Source organism: Vombatus ursinus, unplaced genomic scaffold, assembly GCF_900497805.2.
Source record: "Vombatus ursinus unplaced genomic scaffold, bare-nosed wombat genome assembly UNPS02014786.1, whole genome shotgun sequence".
In the NCBI taxonomy this organism is placed as follows: Eukaryota; Metazoa; Chordata; class Mammalia; order Diprotodontia; family Vombatidae; genus Vombatus; species Vombatus ursinus.
Window position 1 is genome coordinate 12,126,321 of NW_020954564.1, and position 26,967 is coordinate 12,153,287.

General features: G+C 36.1%; 1 protein-coding gene across 3 annotated transcripts in view; it reads left to right on the forward strand.

Annotated features, from left to right (window-relative positions):
- Positions 1-26,967, forward strand: part of LOC114047174 (rab GTPase-activating protein 1) — a 218,109-nt gene that overhangs the window by 94,030 nt on the left and 97,112 nt on the right. For all 3 annotated transcript variants that reach the window (XM_027867964.1, XM_027867966.1, XM_027867965.1), the window contains exons 11-13: positions 2,522-2,696; positions 6,249-6,342; positions 10,535-10,685. In XM_027867964.1, coding sequence (XP_027723765.1) covers positions 2,522-2,696; positions 6,249-6,342; positions 10,535-10,685 — 420 coding nt within the window. The remainder of the gene's footprint in view (positions 1-2,521; positions 2,697-6,248; positions 6,343-10,534; positions 10,686-26,967) is intronic.

Sequence of the window (26,967 nt, forward strand, 5' to 3'; positions counted from 1 at the left end):
GAGTTAAACATGTTCCTACCACAATCCTAACCTTTTGATGAACCTTTTTACACCCATTCTAAGTGGCATACTAATAGTAGAACCCTAACAATAAAGCAGAAATAAAGGAGGGAATATCCCAAGTTTATTCTACCACTTTTCTCCTTATTTGGATGAATCATTTTTTAATATAATGAGGAAAATTTCAACAACTAATGCCAAAAGCCTCAAATATTTGTCTGGGGGAACAAAACAAATTTTGGAAGTTTAACCTAATTACCACGGTATCTTTTATTTTACCAAACTTACATACATTGTAACGTTTGTCATCATTTTAATGATTTTTGATTCACAGAAATTATTTTATTTGAAAACAGTTTATGTATGGTATTAAATTTACATGTTCTTTGACTATAAAGGAACATCCATATTATCCCAGTACCTTTTTTATCAAGTTTAATCAGATCATTAATGATCTATTCGTTTTTCTCCAGAGATTTGTTTGTTTTGCTTTATTTCCTCTTTTTGTCAGCTGAACATTTTATAGTATTGTAAATATTCATCCAATTCTCTTAAATTCTCAGTTTTGTCAACCTGCAGTACAGTGTATCTGAAGAAGTGTTCATTCTGATATCTGAGGGCATATTGTCAATTCTTAATGAGATCTCAGTAACTAACTGATGGTAGAATACTGGCTTAAATTGTGACTGACCAGTTGTTGGACTAATAACCTTCTTGGTCAGTCTCTAATAGTTTTCTTAATTTCTGCATTTGTTGTGTTCTCCATTTTTCTTATTTCTAATTTGGGTTGTAAGGGCATTTTCGTTATTTGCTTGCCAAAAATTAAGCACAGAATGCTTCCATTTTTAAAATTCTGTTAGCCCCAGCAGTAAGAATTTTTCCTCATAGGGCAAAATTTCCTATAGACACTAAACTTATCTTGGTCATCAATTTTTTGCTTTTCAAATAAGGAAAAACAATACTTTTCACAAATGTTTAAATACACACACATTTTTTTTTGGCTGGGCAGTGGGGTTAAGTGATTTGCCCAGGGTCACGCAGCTAGTAAGTGTCAAGTGTCCGAGGCCAGATTTCAATTCAGGTCCTCCTGACTCCAGGGCCAATGCTCTATCCACTGCACCACCTTGCTGCTCCTACACATATATTCAACACTGATTTCAATCCTTCTCAAACCCGCTCTCCTCCCCCCCCCCCCCCCCCCCCAAAATGTGATGGCTCGGTACATTTTTTTGGCTTGGAAGTATTCCCAACTGTGGTGATTATTAAGCAACCTTAGATGGCACAACATTAGAGAAGTACCTTTTTTAGCTGGATAGGATGAAAATAGTTCAAATTTAGTACATTTAGAATACCGTCAAATGAAATAGGAAGGAACTGGACAGAAGCCAAAGTTTCTTGACAGTACATAGAAGATATAGACTGGACATTCATAGAACTTTAGGCCTGCAGAAGCCTTAGAATATAGAAGGGAAAAGGAGGCGTGGTCCTAGAACATAGAAGGTTAGAACATAGAACTCAGAGCTGGAATGGGTCTTAGAATACATAATATTAGAACTGAAAGGAACCTTAGTGATCTTCTGTTTAAGCACCAACTATTACAGATGAGGACCTGGGGTTCAGTAAGGTGTAGCGACTTGCCCAGGGTCACACACAACAAACGAGTGGCAGAGTGTCAACTTAAACCCAAATCTCCTGGCTCCCTAGCCCCATCCATTCTGCTAAACCACATAGCATGTATATATGTACACATGTACGTATTCTATAATAACTTTAGCGTTTTATTTCCTCACATGTTCCTTTGCACTTCCCAAAGCAGCTATTTCAAACCTCTTTCCTGAAGCCCCTTACGCAACTGTCCCCCAACTTCTGTTTTATTGAGAAAATAGAAGCTTTCCATCTTGTGCTCTCTATTGTCACCTATCCTGTACCTCACAGCCACTTGTATCACTCCCTCTTACTTTGCTCTGGTAAAGAATTGACTTTTCTCTTTTCCAAGGCCAAACCCTTGTTAACCGCACTTATGATTTCATCACTTCCTTTCTCCTTGGGAAGCTTGTTTCTTCAATCATTCCCACTCTCTAATCATCGTATTCTTTTTATCTACTGGTTCTTCCCTGCTACTACACACATATCCAGATTTCTCTTATCCTTAAAAAGCCTTCATTTAATCTTGTCCTCAAATTATAACCGTATATCTCTTTTATTTCACAACCAGACTCCTAGAAAAATTGTCTATATTCTTGGCCTCCAGTCCTTGCCCTTATTTCCTCACTTCCCACTGATTGCTCTCTCTCTCCTCTGGTTGTATTTGCCTGTCTGTGTATATGTTGTTTAACTCCAAGTGGAACAATAAGTTCTTTGAGGGCAGGGACCATTTTTTGTTTTGTTTTACTTTCAGCTACAGAGCCAACATAGTGCTTTGCATGTGGTAGATGCTTAAATGCTTGCTGAATTGAATGCTACATCAAATCAAAAGCACAGATTAATGAATGGGCCTAATTCATATCATTCTTTCCTAAAGATAAAACAGAAAGACAGAAAAAGTAACACTGACACTTTATATGAAGTTGTGTGCTTGGAGAGTGAATCAGAAAGAGAAAGGAGAAAAACCACAGCCAGTCCCTCCCTTCGCCTGCCACAGTCAGGGTCCCAGAGTTCAATGATACCTTCCCCTCCAGAAGATGATGAAGAGGAAGGTAAGATTTAAGCTAAGCTTATGTTATAGTTTCAATTACTTGCAGGCTTTTTTGGAGTCATGGTATTAGCTGGTATTATTTTCCAGTTAGACCTGGAACTGGAAAAAAATGGAAAAAACTGAAAAAAAAATTTATACCTGTTAGTTTATATACAAACATATACACATATATTCTGTGGTCTTTTGGTTTGGTTTTTTAGAATTCTGAGTGAACCCTAATAGCTTTCTATTGTAATCCACTGAATAATATTTTAGCATTTAGCAGTAATACATAAAGCATTTTGAAATGCATAAGAATTTATTAATGTTAGAAGGTTCAAGAAGACGAGTACCTCACAGAAACTTAACTTTAAAGTAACAAAGTATCCAGTTGGGAATGTAGTTCATTTTCCTGGTATAATAGTACTGAGGACTAAAAGAGATCATCCAATACAGTCCCCTTATTTTAAAGATGAAGAAATTGAGACCTGAAAGATTAAGTTACTTATCCAAGGCCATGAACTATTAAGTACCATAGGTGGGATTAGAACCTAGGTTGTCTTTTTCCAGATTCAGTGTTCTTTCCCAATCATAAAATATTTAAGTATTAGAGTTGAAAAAGACATGATTTGATTACATTTTGAATACACTGATTTAAAACTTTTTTTCTTTTGAGACCTAACTAGTCCATTTCTTATCACATGCAAAATTAATAGATTATCCTTGCCATATAATGAATGAAAGCTTAGAAATTACTTAAGACAGTCATGTCATTTCACAGATGAGGACTTAGAGGTCCAGAAGGGTGAAATGATTTGCCTGGATCACACAGCCAATGGATGAAGGGTATTGTCAGAATCATATTATTCTCACATCAGTGCTTTCACTACTACATCATATAGCCTTCCATTTGGCTTCATTTACCTATCAGACTGGATAATCTTAAGGGCAAGGTCTTGGTCTTACTAATCATCATTTCCCCCTTGGCATATAACAAAAGGTCTAACAGATAGTAGGTGCTCAGTAACTGTTTGTGAAAAAGCAAATCCTTAGGTTGTCTTCTCTGAAATAGTATTATTTTGTTAGTGGTGGCATGTTCTTCATAATTATGGGCAAGGTTGACCACACAGCAGATGTTCAAGGTGTCATAACTCCAGGGTTGGTAATCACTTTTTTAAGGTAGATTATGTCTATCTATATAGTCATTAGAACTAGGAAAAATGCAATAAGAAAGAGTCCCTATAAAACCTTTGTATTAAAACTATTAAAGGAGAGCAATTTTATATATTAAACACTATTCAGGAATGGAAATGATTGCAAATAATCTATATTATCATTTGTTGAATTCTTTAAATTCATCAAGATTTGCCTAGTTTCTGTATGAACTTACTTATATAGGTTTCTCTTCTCCGTAAAATAATTTCTACCAATTGGAGAAAACTCGATAGATCTGAATTTTGCTGAGTCTGAAGTAAAATAGATTTCAAAACTTCTCAAGGGAGGATATGGCTTTCCCATCATTTTCTGTTTATTTCTCTTTACAATAGAAGTTAGATCATAAGATTGTAGATTTAAAACTGGAAGGAACCTTGGGAGCCATTTTGTCTGCTCATCTCATTTTTTGGAGGAAGAAACTGAGACTCAGAAAACTTAAATGACTTATACACTGAGTATGTGACAGAGAGTAAATGACAGGGATGAAATTTGAACCCAGATACTCTGATTCCAAATCTAGTGCCAATATGTCCAAAATAATACTCATTGTTTTTCATACCCAAACCTCTACCCCTTTCTGAACTGTGCTATTTTTCTCAAGGCCACTGCCATCCTTCTTGTATCCTAGGTTCACAATCTTGTCTCTATCCTCCACTCTGCACTCTCACCTAACCCATATATCCAACCAGTTGCCAAATTTGTTGTCTCACCATTCACACCATCTCTCCCTTCTGACCCCTTCTCACTACTCACATAGCTGCCTTCTGGATTCAGGCTCATTTCACCTCTCATCTGAACAATTGCAGTAGTTTCCTAATTAGAACCCCTCCCTAAATCTCTGCCTTCTCTAATCTTTCTTCCACATAGCTGCTAAAGTTATTTTCCTCAAGTGCATGTCTGACCATGTCACTCCCTCACTCAGTAAATTCCATTGGTTTCCTATTACCTATAGGATCAAATAAAAACTCCTGTTTTGCTTTTAAAGCCCCTTCACAACCTGGCCCTAACCTGTCTTACTATCCATATTATATATTACTCCCCTTCCTGTACACTACCAACCAGCCACACTGGCCTTCTTATAACTGTAAACCTTGTGACTTCGCTCCTCATACGACCGTCATCTGCCTTCCTTCCTATTACTCTTGTCACTTCTACCTCCTAGAATCCCTGGTTTCCTTCAGGGCTCAGCTTAAGGACTACCTTTGCCATGAAGCCTTTCTCAGTCCCTCCATCTCTTAGTGTCTTTTCTCCCAGAACATCACGCATTTATTTAGAATATACCTACATACATACATGTTGTCTCCCTTGTTAGAATGTAAATCCATTGCAAGCAGGATATCATCAGTACCAAGTGTAGTGCCTGACATAGTTGGTTTTTCTTTTTCTTTTCTTTTCTTTTCTTTTTTTTTTTTGAGTGAGGCGATTGGGGTTAAGTGACTTGCCCAGAGTCACACAGCTAGTGAGTGTTATGTGTCTGAGGCTGGATTTGAACTTGAGTCCTCCTGACTCCAGGGCTGGTGGTCTACATAGCTGGTTTTTCATAACTACTTTTGGTAATGATACCAAGAGAATAACATGTTTTGAAATAATAATAACATGATAATTAGCATTTATATGACACTTTAAGATTTGCAAAGCATTTTACAAATATTAACCTATTTGAGCCTCACAACAGCCATCTGAGGTAAGTGCTATTGTTATCCTTATTTTACAAATAAGAGAACTGAGGCAAAGGTTCAGAAGGACCTGATTTCAGATCTGGCTTCAGACACCTAACAGCTGTGTGTCCCCAGCCAAGCCACAATATCTCTCTTTACTTCAGGTTCCTCATCTATAAAATGAGGACAGTAATAACACCTATTCCATAGTGCTGTTGTGAGGATAAAATGAGATAATATTTATAAAGCACTTTGGAACCCTTCAAGCAATATATTAATGGTAATTATTGCTATTATATTGCATTGACTTGTCTAACTTTAAATGTGACCACATATACATTATCCTAAAGTTAATCAGAAGACATAATTTAGATATAGGATTTAACTCAGTACCATTTTGATCTTGTATTTTTACCTATTTAATAGGAGAAAATACTGAACTTTTTAAAAGTAGCCTCCCCATACATCTCATGTCTCTCCCACAACTCCACTCTCTCCCTCCAACCCCCAGTAGAGAATATTTAGACACACACAAAGATGGGTATGTGCAGGGCCATAAGTCATATTTATTGCAAATATTATTGCTCATCAGAACCCATAAGTTTGTAATAAGAACCAAGCAGCTCAATTAGTACCTAGCTCATTTTTCTACTTAACATGAGCCCTTTTGTCACACTGTCTTTATGCTCTGTTTGTTAAAGATAATGATGAACCTCTCTTGAGTGGATCAGGGGATGTATCCAAAGAATGTGCAGAAAAAATTCTCGAAACTTGGGGAGAACTGCTGTCAAGATGGTGAGTCGTATAATAACAACCTCCATTTTCTTCCCAAAATTTATTTTGTATACTTTGATGCTTACCTTAGCAGAGTAATTCAGTCTTGGAATGAATAGTTGAGCCTAGTCAGAAGCAACTAGGTGTAGTGTAAAAACACCGGACTTCAGATCAGGAGATCTGAATTGAAATCTTATTTCTAGTGCTTCCTGGCTACATGGCCTCAGACAAATCACTTAACCTCTGAGTCTCATTTTCTTCATTAGTAAAATAATGGGCCTGGATTGGATGATATCTTAGGGTTCTTCTGGCCCTAAAAAATCATTAATCTGTATTTCCTTTCAGCTAAATTGATGAGAAGGGACATAAAAGGGTCTGCAAGCAAGTTTAGGAAACACTGCCCTTGGCAGTCAGACTTATTCTAAAAGAATTATATTTCCTTCAGCTCTCTCTTAATATTATGAGAAAGGATGGTACTAGTCAAAATGATGAGATTATAATATATATTTTTATCTAGTTACTTTTAGAAGATATACACGTTTTGTAGAGGGGAAAGAACAGTTATTTGAACTCTTCTTGATTCCCCTCTGTCTAGTTCTTAGACTTGTCACATAAGTTCTTAACAAGGGGCCTCTAGGTGGCTCAGTGGATAGAGCACTGGCCCTAGAGTCAGGAGGACCTGAGTTCAGATCCAGCCTCAGACACATAACACTTACTAGCTGTGTGACTCTGGGCAAGTAACTTCATACCAATTGCCTCGCCCCCTCCAAAAAAAAAAAAAAAAGATACAAAAGCTCCCTAAAGAATATAAATACTTAAACATTAGAATCGATCAAGTAGAAGCTAATGACTCCACAAGACATCAGGAAGCAGTAAAACAAAATCAAAAGAATAACAAAATAGAAGAAATTGTGCAAAGCTCATTGGAAAAAAAACAGCTGACCTGGGGGAAAAAATAGTTCTTGACAAGCCCCTTCCTTTCCGGTATGATTTTTCCTGGAAGGTGGAACTTAGGAGCATTTGGCTTTATTTTTTGCTGAACAATATCTAGGATTTAAAATAGGTAATCTGTGCCCTTGGAGGCTAGAACTACAAATTGGTAGCATCTGCTTTGAATACTCATGATACTTTACATTTTCAATAAAATGTTCCTTTCCAGGGTATACTGAGAAATGTCAGAGAGAAGCTTTGGTTTGTTCCCTTGCAGATTTGGTTTTTTAACAGATTTCATTCATCAGTCTTTTCACTAAGCACCCAATATGTGTAGCGTGGGGCACTGTTTGTCTCCAATGATAGAAAGCTGAAGTCAGACTTTAAAAATCTCTTCCTCCTTCCCCACGTACCAACTCTCTGATGAACAAAATAGTTTCATGTATTTTGATCTTCCTGCTTTACCAGGAGACAAAACATTCATGTTAAAATTCTGTTTTCAGAGTAGATTTTGAAGTGTCAGGGGGCTAATGCTGGACAATATGAAAATATTTCCTATCTTGAAATTGTCTTAAAAGTCAAATTTAGTCTTGTGATGTTCACCTAATAAGATATTTAAAATCACTGAGCTGTAGTTTGTAGCATGTAAATCTCTGATCAGATTTTAGTGAGGCACTATTTTATAATGAAAAGTGTGCTAGAGTCAGAAAAGCTGTATTCACCATCCATGTGACTGGGTAAGTCATTTTTCCTCTCTGATCATCCGTTTCCTCAACTGTAACATAGAGGAGATATTTTCCTCAACCTACCTCAAAAGATTTTTGTGAGCAAACCTCTTTGTAGTCATTGATACACTGATCCCAGAGTCAACAAGACCTGAGTTCATATCTTGCAACAGACTAGCTATGTGACCCTGGGCAAGTCATTTAACTACCTCAGTTAATAGCATCTACCTCTCATGGTCATTGTGAGGATAAAATGAGATAATATTTGTAAAGTACTTTGCAAACCTCAAAGTACCATAAAATGCTATTAATAAGTTATTTTTATTTTCATTATTATTTCTAACCTAAGGAACCGAATCCTGCACTTTTCTTGTTTGTTGTTTGCCCTCTGTTCTCAAAGAGGACCAATGACATTATGAGAGTGATGTCTTGACTTACTTGTGAATTGGATTTAAGTGAGGCAGAGCTGCACAATCATCAGCCTCACTGTCTCCTCCAGTCATTGGAATCTAGTGGCAAGACAAAAGTCAAGTCAAGTGGCAGTTGCCCCTATAGACTCTTAGATCTGGCAGGGACTGCCGAAGTCCAGCTCAATGCTTACCTGAACCATAAATCCCCATTGTATTATTCCTGACAAATCCAGTCACTGCCTGACTACTTCTAATGACGAGGAACTCATAACCTTAATTAGCTCATCATTACAAATGTGGCACACCATTTTCCCATTCTGCTAAATCTGTTTATGATAAACAGTATCATAATCAGCTAGCTACAAAGTCAGTATGTTATTCTGTCTGTGCAAAGCTGTTAAAAATAATTGAGCACAATTGAAGTAAACAGCCGAGAAAAATTATACACAATTTTAAATGTCATTTTCATATGTATCCCTATAAAGAGAGATAGAGAATTGTAGAAGGTCAGAGCTGGAAGGACCTTAAAGATTACCTGTTCTGATCCTGTTACTGTATAGAGGAGCAAAATGAGGATCCAAAGAAATGAAATTATTTGTGTAAGGTTATAATAGAGGAGGAGCTTCAGGCCAGGTCTCTTAACTTTCCAGTCTAGTGCTTTTCCCACTGTACCACATTACCTTCTAATTTAAATATAATGTACAAAGAAAGAAATAAAGAGAGAGAGACATTGAGAGAATGTATTAAAACCAAATTATGTTCAGGTAAGTAGGTACCATGACAATGCAGTCAGCAGATATTTATTAAGCACCTGTTGCATGCATAGAATTGTACCAACTCAGGGGAGATACAAAGCTTCATTGATAAGGCATAATCCCTGCTCTTAAGGAATTTACAAACTAGTGAGGGGGGGACACCAACAAAGATAACTACACTATATTATATGATAAATACATTACACAAGTTCACATATAAAGTACTCTGTAGATCTGAAAAATAAGGTAAACAACATGCATTCACTTAGCAAACATTCATTAAATGTCCTCTGTATTTGATAAGAGAATCCTAGAAGTTTATTTTATAAATATAAACTAAGTTATTGGGGCAGTTGCGTGGCACAGTGGATAGAACTCCGGTCTTGGAGTCAGGAGGACCTGAGTTCAAATCTGGCCTCAGACACTTGACACTTACTAGCAGTGTGACCTTGGGCAAGTCACTTAACCCCAATTGCCTCACCAAAAAAGCAAAATAAAATAAAATAAGTTATTACAATCACTTGTACTTTCCAATTTTTTTACTTTTAAATGATTTTTTTATATAAACAAAAATAATGTTTATTGCAGTAGTGCTAAAGCTCTGGTACAGACAACCAAATGCTGGAAAATGATAGCAAAGAAGTTTATCTAGAGCCATGTTTATGTGCTCAGTGTTTCTTAAAGCATGATCATCACGCTAGATATCTTTGAAAACAGAGGTTGATGGTAGATTTGTGCTTCACGTTGATGACTTCCAAGGTTTTCATTGCTCTGTAGTTGTGTTCAAGCTGAGGTAACTACTTTTGTCTCTAGGTTGCTTTGTGGATAGATATTCTGTTAATATTTGCTCTTCTTATTCACAGTAAGATGTTATTGAAAGCTTGACTGTGGATAACTGCTTTTTAGTGTTTGACTATATTCAGGAATTGTATAATTGTATTCACAAAATCCTTTGTAAATTTTATTTGGATATTGAAGCAGTAACTTAAATGTTTGGCACCTAGTCATATACTTAATTGTGTGTCAGATAGAGATAATGTAGATCAGCTTCCAGTTAAACTTCTTATCAGCTGAACTATATTGTTTCATTGGGCTTTGAAATAATTCTAGCTTTGGCCTCTTTTGTTTGTGGAAGTATTTCTTGGTAACCTTGCTTATGTATTTTATGCTAAATAGATTAACAAACTTTATGAAAATCATTTAAAGTTTTGTTTGGACATCTGTGGAATTTTGGCATGAGTGGTCTTTCTTAAAGCCTTTTGTAATAAATCTAAATTCTCACAGTAATACATTTTTTTTTTCTATACTTGTAACTCTGTTCTATGTTGCGTATTGCCTAACTTCCTTTTTTGCACTTTGAGTCCCCAATCATGAGCTATGGCTTCATTTTCAGGCATCTAAACCTGAGTGTGAGACCAAAGCAGTTATCATCCTTAGTAAGAAGTGGTGTCCCTGAGGCTCTTCGAGGGGAAGTATGGCAGCTCCTTGCAGGATGCCACAACAATGACCACCTAGTTGAGAAGTATCGACTCCTCATCACAAAGGTAAAGTGATTTTATAAAATGTTTTATGTATTTTTCTTTTTCTATTCATCTATAATGCAAACTATACCTGCAGTGGCATTTATGTTTTGCAGTGTAATAAAAGAAATTGTCCAATCCTCCTGTGTATCCCTCTCTCACCCCATCACCTACAACTTTGAAACTATTGAAAGAGGGGAGGGAACAGCATTGGTTTATAATAAAGGCCATCTATCATGAAGAATTGGCTTTTATTTCTTCACATCTTAATGATGTGATGTCTTAGAGGCAATGGTGGTCTCGTGGAAAGAACACTGAATAAGAAGTCGGGAGACTTAGGTTTGAATTCTGCCTCTCTGCCACTAACTAGCTTATGTGATCTAGGGCAAATCACTTCTGTTAGCCTCAGTTCCCTCATCCATATGTTGAGGGAATTGGAGTAAATTACATGTAAGAGGATTTTCATGCTATCGTTGTAGAGATAATTTAGATGATAATACAGTCATAAATTGAGAATTAGTTGTGTAGCCAAACTCAAAGAATAGTTCTTAATGGTCAGTATGGAAGATGTCCAATGGAGTACCCCAGAGAAATGTACTTGGGTCTCTGCTGTTTAACATTTTTATCAGTAATTTAGATAAAGGAATAGATGGTATGCTCTTCAAATTTTCAGTATCAGAAAACTAGGAGAGATAGCAAACACATACAGGCTAGAGCATTGGAATTAATCAAATAAGATGGAATTCATTAGGGATTAAATATAAAATCTTGCTCTTGGGTGCAGAAAAACCAGTTGAACAAATATAAGATGTGAGAAGCATAAATAAACCACAGCTCTATTAAAAATTATCTAGGGGTTTAGTACAAGTCATCAGTGTACTGTGGTAGTCATAAAAACTAATGCAGTCTTGGGCTATATTAGGACGAGTATAGTTTCCAGATACAGGGAAGTGATCATCCCACTGTACATTGCTTTTGTTCAACCTCATTTGGAGTATTATATTTAGTTCTGGGCACCAGAGTGTCACAAGAACATTGATAAGATGGAGAATTAAGCTTCCAAGAGAAGACAGCTAGGATGGTGAAAGGCATTGAGTTTCAAGATATATGAGTATTGGCTGAAAGAACTTGAAATGTTTGACCTGGAGAAAAGAATCCTCAAAGGGAGAGGTGGTAGTTGTGTTCAAATATTTGAAAGGTTGTCATGTGGAAGAGGGATTGTCTGGCCACAGAGGGCAGTACCATGTACAATTGGTAGAAGTTGCAATAAAGTTAATTTAGACTTGATGTTGATAAAAACTTGCTACAAATTAAAGATGTCCAAAAGTAAAATGGCTTGCCTAAATAGGTGACAAATGGCCTCTGCATGAAAATCAAATCAACAAGTATTTATTAAGTTCCTACTATATGTCAGTTACCACGCTAAGCACTAGGGATACGTAGAAAGGCAGAACTGATCCCTGCTTTCAAGGAGCTCACAATCCAATGGGGTAGACAAAACATAAACAATTATGTACAAACAAGACGTGTACAGGATACACTGGAGATAATCACAGAGGAGAAGCACTAGCAGAGGGGGGGTCAGGAAAGGCTTCTTACAAAAGGTGGGGTTTTAACTGAGAATTAAAGGAAGCCAGGAGGCAGAGATGAGGAAGAGAATTCCAGGCATGAAGGATGGCCAGTGAAAACACATGGAGCCTGGAGATGGATTGTCTTGTTTGAGGAAAAACAAGGAGGCCAATATCACTGGAATGCAGAGTACGTAGAGGGGAATAAGAAGACTGGAAAGATAAGAAGGGGCTAGGTTCTGAAAGGTTTTAAAAGCCAAAGAGAGGATTTTATATTTGATCCTGCAGGTAATAGGAGCCCACTGGAGTTCGCTGAATAGGATGGTGACATGGTCATACTTGTACTTTATGAAGAATAGTTTGACAGCTGAGTAGAGGATGGATTATAGTGGAGAACTTGGCAACTGATTAGATATAGGGGAGAAGGTATAGGGGAGAGTGAAGAGTCAAGGATGACATCTGTTATACTCCAGAATGATTATTAATGACCATGAAATATGAAAATGACTTCAAAATTATAATAGAACAAGAAATTTATATCTAATACTTTTTTTTAGGATTGCATAGCTCATTGAATTCTAATTGACTGAAAATTGGAAATCTGTGAATGGTAGTTTTCAATGAACTAGGTGATCTCCCTCTCTCTCTCTCTTTTTCTTTTTTTCCCTTAGGCAATCGAGGTTAAGTGATTTGCCCAGGGTCACACAGCTAGTAGGTGTCAAATGTTTGGTCTGAGGCCAGATTTGAACTCAGGTCCTCCTGACTTCAGGGCCGGTGCTCTATCCACTGTGCCACCCAGCTACGCCTAGGTGATTTCTTAACATACATATCAGCTCAAAATCATGTGACCCAGGAATGAGCATATTCATTTAACCAAAAAATTCTATCCCCTCACCATTCACAATAAATAGGACTTGCCATTGTTGTACTGGACGGAAACTACTGGAAGGAAAGGGAAAATACTACTAAGGTATATTAAGTGGAAACTTTGGTTTTTGGTTTCTGCCAAGTTTATCATAAGTGCTTTGGGCAACATTTTTATTTGCTTGTGAACTCATAGATAATACTTTCAGCCTCCAGTGCTGTTGCCAAAGCCAGATTTATTAAGCATTTTTAACTCTGATTGTAAAAACATTCATCAGTGCTTATGTTTCATCTTTGTGCAGGTACTGTACTAGAATAATAAGATTTTAGGGCTTGGAGACCTCTAAACAAAGAAATCCTTTTTTTCTTTTTTATATTAATTTATTTTGATTTATCAGTAATCACTTCTATATGCTTTTGAGTTTAAAAATTTTCTCCCCCTTCCTCCCCATCACCCTCCCCAGGATGGCACACAATCTGATATAGGCTATACATTTACATTCCTGTTAAACATATTTTCACATTGATGGTGTTGTAAGTAAAAATTAAAACCAATAGGAGGAACCATCAGAAAGAGGAAACAAAACTCAACAGAAGAACAAAAAATAGCAATTCAACTTCCATAGTTCTTTCTTTGGATGTGGGTAACATTTTCCATCACGAGGCCTCTGGAGATGTCTTAGATCCTTGTATTGCTGGGAAGGGTTAAGTTTATCAATGTTAGTCATTGCACAACGTGGCTGTTACTGTGTACAACGTTCTCTTGGTTCTGCTCACTTCAGTCAGCATCAGACCATACAAGTCTTTCCAGGTTTTTATGAAGTCAGCCTTAAACAGAGAAATCTTGCAAGGCAGACTATTCTGCATGAGAAAAGACAAAAAAGAACATTTCAATGTACACAGCAGAACATAAGAGAGAATTCAATATAAAACAATATATTTCCATTTCAAGAAAACCTATATAATAAACACTACACATTGTTTTCCGAGCTACATAGCTTTTCTTTGCTTCCTTCTAGGTTTTCTTTTGCTCTCTATTGTACACTTTTTACTTTATTTTTTTTTCCTCCCTGCCCTAGAAAAGGCTACAATTAAACACAGATATATGTGTGTGTGTATAAATATACATATAGTTACATATAGATACTTATTAACATGCATATATATGCATATATACTCATACATATATGTAAGAGCATACGATGTTTATTTTCACCTGTCATCTGTTTGTCTGAAGGTGGATAGCATCTTCCTTCATAGTTCCAAGTCTTTCCATGTTTTTCTAAATCGTCCAGTTCATCATTTCCTACACCACAGTAGTATTCCAACATAATCATATCATTTCTGAGAGATTGTCTATGAAAGTTTTTTTTCCCAATTTTCTGCATTTCTTCTATTCTTGGCTACATTGGTTTTATTTATACAAGAAAATTTTAATTTAAAATTATTGAAATTATCCATTTTACACTTCACAATGCTCCTGCCATATAATATAGTTTAAGGTCTGATATTGCCAAATCTTCCTTTATATCTTTTTCCCCTAGTTTCTTTGAAGTTCCTGACATTCTGTTCTTCCAAATGAACTTTGTTATTATTTTTTCTAACTTAGTAAAATAATTTTTAGTAATTTAATTGGGATGGAATTGAATAAATATATTAGGTTAAGCCATTTTTATTATATTGGCTTTATATATCCACTACCCATGAACAATAAATATTAATCCAATTATTTAAATCTACTTTTATTTGTGTTTATGTTCATGTATTTGCTGTATCTATTTTGGCAGTTATTTTCTCAGGTATGTTATGCTGTCTAGTTATTTTAAATGGTCCAAAACAATATTGAATAATATTGGTGACACATAATATAGTTTCCCTATTTTTCTCTTTTAATTAAATATATTTTAACTTTCACTATGTCTGAGATCATTACTATTCCTACTTTTTTTACATAATAAATTCTACTCCAGCCTTTTATTTTATCTTTGTGTGTATCTGTCATTTTTATTGTGTTTCCTAAAAGTGCTATACTGTTGAATTCAGATTTTTAATCCGCTATCCATTTTTATGTATAAATTTATCCCATTCACATTCTAAATTATAATCACCTGTTGTGTATTTCACTCCTTCCTGTTTTTCCTCACTATCCTTCTCACCCTATTTACCCTATCCTTCCTCACTCCTCTAATTCTACCCTTTACCTTTCCCTCCTATTTTTAACCTACGTACCCCTCTATCTTTATCCCACCTTTATCTTTTTCCCCTACCCTATCCCCTCGCGCTCTTTTTTCTTTCCAAATTTAGAAAACTTTTTTACCCTTCTTGATATATATGTTGTTCCCTCTTTAACCTGTTTCTGAGGAGAGTAAGGTTACAGCACTACCCACCCTCTCCTCCACTTACTTCTTTTGTATCAATTTCTTCTTTTCATGCCTCATTTGTATGAGATAATTGCTCCTTTTTAATCTCTCCTTACAATTTTATTTTTTTAGAATCACCCCATCATACATAGCTCAGCCCAAGCCTTTCTTTCAAGCTGTTCAAATAATGATGAAAGTCATAAATACTGATAACATTTTCACATTTAAAAAGTAAACAATTTGACCTTATTGAGTGCCTTATAATTGGTCTTTAATGTTTACCTTATGTTTCTCCTGGATCTTATATGTTGAATTTCCCATTAAGTTCTGGGGTTTTTGTCACAAAAATCTAAAAGTCTTTCAGTTTGTTAAGTGTCCTTTTGTTTTTTGTTGTTGTCTTTTTTTTTTTATTCAGAATTATACTTAACTTTGCTGAGTAAGTTACCCTTGGTTGTAACTCTAACTCTTTTGCTCTCTGAAATACAATATTCCAAGACCCATATGATCCTTCAATATAGTAGCTTCTAGTTCTTGTGTAATCCACAAGATTACACAAGCGCCACAACATTTAAATCGTCTTTTTCTTGTTGCTTACAATATTTTCTCCTTAACCTGGGAGCTTTGAAACTTGGCTGTGGTATTCCTATAAGTTTTCCTCCTGGGATCTCTTTCAGGTGGTGATTGGTGGATTTTTTCTATTCCTACTTTGCCTTCTTTTTCTAGAATTTTCCTTTATAATTCCTTGTAATATTGTATCAAGAGTCATTTTTTTTTAAATTGTAACTTTCAGGTAGTTCAACTATTTTTATATTGTGTCTCCTTAATCTGTTCTTCAGATCAGCTGTTTTTCTGATGAAATGTTTCACATTCTCTTCTATTTTTTTCATTCTTTTGATTTTCTTTAATTTCTTGATGTCTTATAATGTCATTAGATTTCCCTTGCCTCGTTCTAGTTTTCAAGGACTTCTTTTCTTCCTTAAGTTTTTGATTCTCTGTTTCTAGTTGGTTTACTTTCTTTTATAATTTCCTTGATTTTCTTGAATTGCTCTTTTTTTTCCTAATTTTTCTTCAATCTCTCTTATTTGATTTTAAAAATCCATTTTAAGTACTTCCAAGAATCCTTTTGGGGCCTGGGACCATTTGACGTTTCTCATTTAAAAAAGGAACGGCTTTTTAAGTCCCGCTATCTTCCTCTGAAAATGAACCCAGGTCTTCTCTGTCACTATAGTAGCTATCTACAGTTAAGTTCTTTCTCCTTTGCTGACTCATTTTTTATTTTTATTTTGTTTTATTTTGTTTTTAGCAGCTATTATTATAATCAAGTTCTAGTCTCAAGGTATGGGGAATGATGCCCCAACCCTCAAGTCTTTTTTACTGTTATTTTCTGAGCTCTATCCTGGGGACCAATCTTGGTACTCCTTTCCATCCCTAAGCCACGGCTAGGGCCCCCCAGCCACACTATCCCACAAATAATCTTACTCCCTGTGGTCACTCTGGTGACTGCAGACTACAGCTGTCCTTTGTGCCCTGGAACTGAACCCAGGGACTCTGCTCTCCTGCAAGTGCCCACAGCCAACCGGGTCCCCATCCCTCTGCTACAGTACTTAACCCAGTGCTGTTCCTACTAGTTCTTTCTCCCCTGCAGCCACAACCTGGGACTGTGTCAGTTCAGTGCAGCTGTGCTTGGTGTCCCTCCACAGTGGAAGATTCTTCATTCTTCTCCTACTCAGCTGTCAGACCCACACACTCTCCATGAGGTGAAAATTCCTGAGGCTGAGGCTATCTCCAATCCAGCTACCCCCAGGTCTTGTTGATGGTTGATTCAATGGAGTCGCCCTAGAGGTATTTGCACTTCACTCAGGCCAACTCTGAGGAGATTTGAGCCTTTCCTAGGATCTTCTCAAATTGTCTTAGGAGGACAACTGCTTTACACCAGCTCCTATTTATTTCTGCTGCTCTAAGTTCACTCTGAGGCAATGTTCTGTCTTTTTTTTTTTGTGGAGAAAATTTGGAGAGCTGAAAGTTTTCTGACCTACTCCGAAAGTTTTCTGATTTACTCTGCCATCTTCTCAGAATCCTCCCCAGCTTCATCCTTTTTGACCACTGTTTATCACTCTTTTCTTCTTGATGCTCTGTTTCTTGGTTTTCTTGACACTGCTGTCCCATGAATCTCCTTCCACTTATTTGACTGTTTCTTCCCAGTTTCCTTTGCTGGAGTTTTATCCAGGTCATGGCCATTAACTGTTTCTCTTGATCTCATCAGCTCATCTGTCTGCCAGTGATTCTCAGAACTGCTTATCCAGCCCTGACCTCACCCCTGACCTCCAGCCTCACATCTTCAGTTTTCTGTTTATTAGAAATCTCAAACTGAATATCCCCTTAGGTACCCCAAATTTAGTCTCCAAAACTGAGCTCATTATGTTTTCCCCTAAGCCCTCCCCTCTTGCTAACTTCTCTATCACTACTGAGGGCACCTCCATCTTCCCAATCACCCAGGCCCACAACCTAGATATCATCCTTGACTCTTCCCTTTCCCCTTCACACACACACACACACACACACGCCCATATATACAATCAGTTGCTAAGTTCTGTCAATTTTACTTTTGTAATACTGCTTACATATGTCTCCTTGTCTCCTCTGACACTGCCACCACCTTATGAAGGACCTTATCACCTTATCCCTGGACTGTTCTTACAATAGCTTTCTGGTTGGTTGCTCTGTCTTAAGACTCTCCCCACTACAGTCCAAGTGATCTTCATAAAGTGCAAGTCTGATAATGTCACCATCCTATTCAGCAAACTCCAGTGGGCTCCTATTACCTGCAGGATCAAATATAAAATCCTCTCTTTGGCTATTAAAGCCTTTCAGAACACCTAGCCCCTTCCTATCTTTCCAGTCTTCTTATTTCCCTCTATATACTCTGCATTCCATGATATTGGCCTCCTTGTTTTTCCTCAAACAAGACAATCCATCTTCAGGCTCTGTGTGTTTCCACTGGCTGTCCTTCATGCCTGGAATTCTCTCCCTCATCTCTGCCTCCTGGCTTTCTTTAATTCTCAGTTAATACCCCTCCTTGACCTCCTCTCTGCTAGTGCCTGTCCTCTGTGATTATCCTATATGTATCTTGTTTGTACATAGTTGTTTATGTGTTGTCTTCCCCATTGGATTATGAGCTCCTTGAAAGCAGGGATCGCTTCTGTTTTTCTATGTATCTCCAGTGCTTAGCATGGTACCTGACATGTAGTAAGTATTTAATAAATGCCTCTTCTCTTGACTTGAACCTTAATTGTTAGGAAATTTCTAATTATTAGGGTTTTTTCCCCAATTCTTAAGATACCACAATTTTGTCCTTCGTGATCTCTGGAAATCTGAAATCATATATATAAAAAGCCTGGCATCAGTGTGGGATGGTAGAAAAAGCAGAGGGTTTGGAATCAAAGGATTTAGTTATTGTAAACCTCCAGTTCAAACTCTCGTGAGCAGTCACTACATTCAGAAAACAATTTCAAGAACTTAAAAGAAGAAAAACTAGATATTCCTCTACTTTTTTACCTTTACTACAGGTACTCTAGTACTCTTTACTGGGAAGGTGATAAGATATACGTTTGTGAATCTTTTTTCTTTTCCCTCTCATTTTCTCCTTCTTCCTTACCTTTTTCCTATTAAATTTTATTTTTATTAAATCTAACTTATCCTATGTTGCAATTTTATAGTGTTTGAGTAATTGTGACAGGTAATGTAGTATAGAAATCACTGAACTTAGTATCATAAGACTTCTTAGTATCATAAGACCTTAGTTCATATCTTGTATGACTATGGGCAAGTCATTCAACTTCTTGAGGCTTCAGTTTCCTTCACTTTAAAATTATGGGGTTGAAATATATGATCTCCACACTCCTTTCCAGCTTGAAATTAGATGATCTCTAAGATCCTTTCTTGCTTGAAATGAGATGTTCATGTGAAAAAATAACTGCAATTAACAAACATCCACGTTTGAATCAGAAAGTAGAACCAAAGGATGTCTCAGAACTTTCATGATGTCATAGAAAAGAATTTATCAAGATATACATATATATATGTGTGTGTGTATGTATGTACATATATATATATACACAGAGAGAGAGAAAGAAGATGCTTATAATTCAGGTAAGGATTGAACCAGATGTCCTCCACAGTCTATTCTACATCTGAGATTCTTTTATTCTAAAATGAAGAACCAAAGCTTGAAAGTAAGTGTTTTTTAAAGACTGTTTCCAAATCTCTGAGACTTCTGAATGTGACTTTCTAAGTCCATCTTTCTGTTTTAAGGAAAGTAGGTTGGTTGTATATTATATCCTTCATTTTTTTTGGCCTGGTAGAAATATATTTTAAATATTGTTTTTACATCACCTTCATTTTCAAATATATTTCTCTAACTCCTCCAGAATAAAAATTTTAAAAGCAATTCAGCAAAAATCAGCAAACCCATCAACCAAAACTGACTGTGTACAATATTGCACATCTATATCCTCCTCTACAAAGAAGGGAAAGAAGCATCGGCATTAGTTTAAAGGAAAAGCATATGTAGATTATTGTTGCAAAACTCAGTCATCAAATATTTATTTCCTATGTGCTAATCACTGTGCTAAAGCAAAGAAAAAGCAGCCCCTGCCCTCAAGGATTTTACATTCTAATGGAAATGACAACATGCATTTAATATGTACATACAATCACTTAGTAAATATTTATTAAACTCCTATATGCCTGGCACTGTGTAAGTGCTAAGGATATAAAGAAACGTGAAAATATAGTACCTGCTCACTAATGGAGGAGTCAACATGCAAACAATTATTGTTGTTTGTCTTTCATGCTCAAAGAGAACCAAAATAACATCACACCATCAGGGTCAATGTACAGTATGTCTGACTCTGGCTGATCATACCAATACGAGCTTGGAAGGCTATACCACAGGTGAGGTACAAATAGTCCATATGACCGTTGTTTGGGAAGGAGAGGTCTCTGTGCACATCTCACATTTCTCTTAAGTTACTGCAATTCTGTTTTGCTCATGGAGCACAGTGCCTTCTTTGATGTGGGAACGCCATGCTGGATAATCCTGTGCCAGTGTCTTTCCATGTCTCACAATCAATACCAAAGTTCTTCAGAGAGACCTTAACTATGTACAAATTATATACAGTCTAAATTGGAAATAATGAACAAAGGGGGAAGACACTAGAATTAAGAGGGATCAGGAAAGGCTTCCTGTAAAAGGTTGGCTTTTTGCTGGGACTTGAAGGAAGCCAGGGAATCTAGGAGTTGGACATGAAGAGAGAAAGCATTCCAGGCATGAGGGACAGCCAGTGACAATGCCTGCAGTTAGGAGATAAAAATCTTTTTCAAGGAACAGCAAGAGGGACAGTTTCACTGGATCACAAGGTACATGGAGAAGTTTAAGGTGTAAGAAGACATACAAAATGTAAATGGAAGGTAATCTCTGTGGGAGAGAACTAGCAGCAGAGGTGGGGATAATAAGGAGGGAATGAATGGAAAAGACTTCCTATAGAAGATGAGGTTTGAGATGAGTCTTGAAGGAAGCCAGAAGACCTAAGAGTCTGGACTAAGAAAAGAGTGTACTCCAGGTATGAAGGAAGCACAGAGTTGGGAGATGGAATTTCATGTGCACGAATAGGCCAGTGTTACTGGACTGTACAATGTGTGGAGGGCATTAAGTATAAGAAGTCTGGAAACGTAGAAAAGACTTAGTAAGAAAATCAGGGTAGATTATATTTGATACTGGAGGTAATAGGGAGTCACTAGAGTTTGAGTAGGAGAGTAATATTCTCAGACCTACACTTTAAGAAAATCACTTTGGCAGCTGATTGGAGGATGAAGTCAAACCAGAGAGAGACTTGAGCCAGGGAAACCAATTATAAAGTAATTGTAGTCCAGGTGAAAAGTGATGAGGACCTATTCAAGGGTGGTAGTTGGTGAGTGGAGGAATGGGAATATACATGTGTGTATACATATATATATATACACACACATATATATACACACACACACATATACATACACACATACATATATATGATGTGTTGTGAAAGTAAAAATGACAAAATTTTATAATAGATTGGATATATAGGGTGAGTAAGAGTAAGGAGTCAAGAATGATACCAAAGTTGCAAGCCTGAGTGACAAAAATAGTGTGACACCCTCAACAACAATAGGAAAGTTGGGAAGTGGGAGGGTTTGGAGCAGAAAGGTGGTAAGTTGTGTTTTGGCTATGTTGATTTTTGAGTTGCATATGGAACATATAATAGGAAATTCCAAAAAGGCAGTTGGTAATGTGGGACAAGAGCCCAGGAGAGAGATTATGAGGGCCCAGAACAGAACCTCGGGGAGTGTCATGATTAGGGAGTGTGACTTGGTTGAAGATCCAGCAAAGGAAACTGAGAAGGAGCTGTCAGACAGATATAAGGATAACCAGGAAATATGAAAAATGAGGAAAGAATAGTCCCCCCAAAAAATCTAGAGGAGGAGAGAGTACGCAGGAGGAAAGAGTGATCAACAGTGTCAAAGTCTGCAGGGAGATCAAGAAAAATGAGGATTGAGAAAAGGTTATTAGATTTGGCAATTAAAAAATCACTGGTGAAAATCCTTGGTGACTAGGGAGACCAGTTTTAATTGAATAATGAGGTTGGAAGCCAGACTGCTGAGTGTTTAGAAGAAAGTGAGAAGCAAGGGAACAGAGATACCTGGAATAGAAAGATTCTCAGGGACTTCAGCCAAGAAGGGAAAGAAAGATATAGGATGATAGATTGCTAGTGGGGCGTTTTTATTTTTGTTTTTAACTTTAATAGTATTTTATTTTTTCCAATTACGTGTAAAGACAATTCTTAACATTCATTTTTTTAAATTTTGAGTTCCAAATTTTCTCCTTCCCCCCTCCCTAAAATGGTAAGCAATTTGATATAGGTTATATCTGTGTAATCACTTAAACCTATTTCATATTAGTCATGTTGTGAAAGAAGAAACAGACCAAAAGAAAAACACACACACACACAAATAAAGTCAAAATAGTATGATTCAATCTGCATTCAGACCACACCACTTCTTTCTCTGGATGTGTATAGCATTTTCCATTATGAATTCCTTTGGAATTGTCTTGGATCATTGTATTGCTGCGAACAGCTAAGTTATTCATAGTTGATCATCACACAATATTGTTGTTACTGTGTACAGTGTTTTTGTTCTGCTCACTTCATTTTGCATCAGTTCATGTAAGTCTTTCCAGGGTTTCTTAAAAAATCATCCTGCTTCTCACTTCTTGTAGCACAATAATATTCCGTCACAATCATGTACCACAACTTGTTCAGCCATTCCCCAAGTGATGACTATCCTCTCAATTTCCGATTCTTTACTACCACAAAAAGAGCTGCTATAAATATTTTTGTACATGTAGGTCCTTTTCCCTTTTTTATGATCTCTTTGGGTTACAGACCTAGTAGTGGTATTGCTAGGTCAAATGGTAAGCACAGTTTGGTTGCTCTTTAGGCATAGTTCCAAATTTCTCTCCAGAATAGCTGTTCAGGTCACAACTCCACCACTAGTGCATTAGTGTGCCAAATTTCCCATTTTTTCTCCTACATTTATCGTTTTCCTTTTCTGTCATATTGGCCAATCTAATAGGTGTGAGGTGATACCTTAGAGTTGTTTTAATTTTCATTTCTCTAATCAATAGTGACTTAGAACATTTTTAACATATGATTATAGGTAGCTTTGAAATCTTCATCTGAAAAATGCCCATTCGTATCCTTCTACCATTTTATCTATTGGGAAATGATGTGTATTCTTATAAATTTGACTCAGTTCTTCATATATTTGAGATATGAGGCCTTCATCAGAGGTACTTGCTGTAAGAATTGTTTTTCAGCTTTCTGTTTTTCTTCTAATCTTGGTTGCATTGGTTTTATGCAAAATCTATTTAATTTAATATAATCAAAATTATCCATTTTATTTCCCATAATGCTCTCTATCTTGTTTGGTCAAAAATTCTTCCCTTTTCCATAGATCTGACAGATAAACTATTCCTTGCTCTCCTAATTTGCATAGGGTATCACCTTTTATGTCTAAATCATGGCCTGGGAAAGACCTTAGCTTAAAAAGGCCATGGTACTGCTCCGGGAACATCTCCAATCGTCCTGATCTATATCATGCCACTGGACCCAGATGGCTCCAGAGGAGAAAGTGAGGTTGGTGACTTTGCACAGCCCTCCCTCACTTAAATCCAATTCACTTGCAAGTGATGGCATCACCTTCCTGATGTCATGGTCCTCTTCGAGAACAAAGGACAAACAACAATAGTGTATCCATTTTGACTTTATCTTAGTATAAAGTGTAAGATATTGGTCAGCACCTAATTTCTGCCTTATTGTTTTCCTAGCAGTTTTTTTTCAAATAGTGAGGTCTTATGCCAGAAGGTGGGGTCTTTAGATTTATGAAACACTAGATAACTGTGGGCATTTACTTCTGTGTCCTGTGAACCTAATTTATTCCACTGATTCACCACTCTATTTCTCATCTAGTACCAAATAGTTTTGATGATTGCCACTTTAGAATGTAGTTTGAGATCTAGTATGGCTAGGCCACCTTCCTTTGCATTTTTTTATTAATTCCCTTAATATTCTTGACCTTTTTATTCTTTCAGATAAATTTTTTTAGCTATACAAAATAGTTTTTTGGTAGTTTAGTATGGCACTGAATAAATAAATTAGGTAAAATTGTAATTTTTAATACATTGGCTCTGGCTACCCATGAGCAATTGACATTTTTCCAGTTGTTTAGATCTGACTTTATCTGCATGAAAAGTATTTTGTAATCGTATTCATATAGTTCCTGGTTTTGTCTTGGCAAGTAGCCTCCCAAGTATTTTTATTGTCTATAATTATTTTTTTTTATATAATCCCTGCTGTTTTTTTTTTGTTAGTTTTCAACATTCACTTCTATAAGATTTTGAGTTCTAAATTTTCCCCCTCCTCCCTTCCCCCTCTCCAAGACAACATGTAATCTGATATAGGCTATACATGTATAATCATATTAAACATATTTCCACATTAGTCATGTTGTAAAGAAGAATCGGAACCAAAGGGAAAAACTGTAAGAAAGAAAAAAAAAGAATAAATAATATGCTTCAGTCTGCATTCAGACTCCATAGTTCTTTCTCTGGATGTGGATAGCAGTTTCCATCTTTAGTCTTTTTGGAATTGTCTTAGATCATTGTATTGTTGAGAAGAGCTAAGCCTATCAAAGTTGGTCACTGCACAACGTTGCTGTTACTGTATACAATGTTCTCCTGGTTCTGCTCACTTCAGTCAGCATCAGTTCATGTAAGTCTTTCCAGGTTTTTCTGAAATCCGCCTGTTCATCATTTCTTATGGAATAATAGTATTCCATTACATTCATATACCACAACTTGTTCAGCCATTCCCCAGTTGTTGGGCATCTCCTCCATTTCCATTTCTTTGGTACCACAAAAAGAGCTGCTATAAATATTTTTGTGTATGTGGGTCCTTTTCCCCCTTTTTTTATGATCTCTTAGGAATACAGACCTAGAAGTAGTATTGCTGAATCAAAGGGTATGCACAATTTTATAACCCTTTGGGCATAGTTCCAAATTGCTCTCCAGAATGGTGGGATCAATTCACAACTCTACCAACAGTTTATTAGTGTGCCAATTTTCCCATATCTTCTCCAACATTTATCATTTTCCTGTTTTGTCATGTTAACCAAACTGATAGGTGTGATGTGGTACCTCAGACTTCTTTTCATTTGCATTTCTCTAATCAATAGTGATTTAGAGCATTTTTTCATATGACTATCGATAACTAATTTCTTCCTCTGAAAACTGCCTGTTCATCTCCTTTGACCATTTATTGATTGGGGAATGACTTGTATTCTTATAAATTTGACTCATTTCTCAGTTCTCAGTCAAATATATACATATATTATATATGTGTGTGTGTGTGTGTGTATATATATGATATATATATATGATGTATATATATATATGAATTGAGGCCTTTATCAGAGACACTGTAAAAATTGTTTTCCAGCTTTCCTCTTCCCTTCTAATCTTGGTTGCATTGGCTTTGTTTGTGCAAAACCTTTTTAATTTAATGTAATCAATATTATCCATTTTGCATTTCATAATGTTCTGTCCCTTGTTTGGTCATAAATTCTTCCATTCTCCATAGATCTGAAAAATAAACTATTCTTTGCTTTCCTAATTTGCTTATAGTATCACCCTTTATGTCTAAATCATAAAGTCTACAATTATTTTAAATGGAATTTCTCTTTCTGTCTCTTGTTGCTGAGCTTTGTTGGCAATATATAGAAATGATGATGATTTATATAGGTTTATTTTATGTCCTGCAACTTTGCCAAAATTGTTAATTATTTCAAGTAGTTTTTTAGTTAATTCTCTAGGTTTCTCTAAGTACGCCATTATATCATCTGTGAAGAGTGATAGTTTTGTTTCCTCATTGCCAATTCTGATTTCTTCTATTTCTTTTTCTTCTTTTATTGCTATAACTAACATTTCTAGTACAGTATTGAATAATGATGGTGATAATGGCCATCCTTGCTTCACCCTGATCTTATTGGGAAGGCTTCGAGCTTATCCCTATTACAGATAATGCTTGCTGATAGTTTTAGATAGATATTACACATCATTTTATAGAAAACTCCATTTATTTCTGTGCTCTCTAGTGTTTTTATTAGAAATGGGTGCTATATTTTGTTAAAAACTTTTTCTGCATCTGTTGAGATAATCATGTGATTTCTGTTGGTTTTGTTATTGATATAGTCAATAGTCAGTTATGGTGATAATTTTCCTAATATTGAATCAGCCCAGCATTCCTGTTATAAATCCCACCTGGCCATAGTGTATGATCATTGTGATATATTGCTGTAATCTCTTTGCTAGTATTTTATTTAAATTATTTGCATCAATTTCCGTTAGGGAAATTGATCTATAGTTTTCTTTCTCTGTTTTAGTTCTTCCTGGGTTAGGTATCAACACCATATTTGTGTCATAAAAAAAATTTAGTAGGACTCCTTTTTCCCCTGTTTTTCCAAATAGTTTATATAGTACTAGAATTGATTGTTCTTTAAATATTTGGTAGAATTTGCTTATGAACCCATTTGGTCCTGGGGATTTTTTCTTAGGGAGTTCATTGATGCTTGTTCAATTTATTTTTCTAAAATGGGCATTTAAGTGTTCTATTTTCTCTTCTGTTGACCTAGGCAATTTATATTTTTATATCTATTCATTCATTTCGCTTAAATATCAGATTTATTGGCTTATAGTTAGGCAGAATATTTTATAATGGTTATTTTAATTACCTCTTCATTGGTGATGAATTCACCCTCTTCATTTTTGATACTGGAAATTTGATTTTCTTTTTTTTTTATCAAATATGGTTTTATCAAAACCATTGGTTAATGGTTTATCTATCATATTGGGGTTTTCTC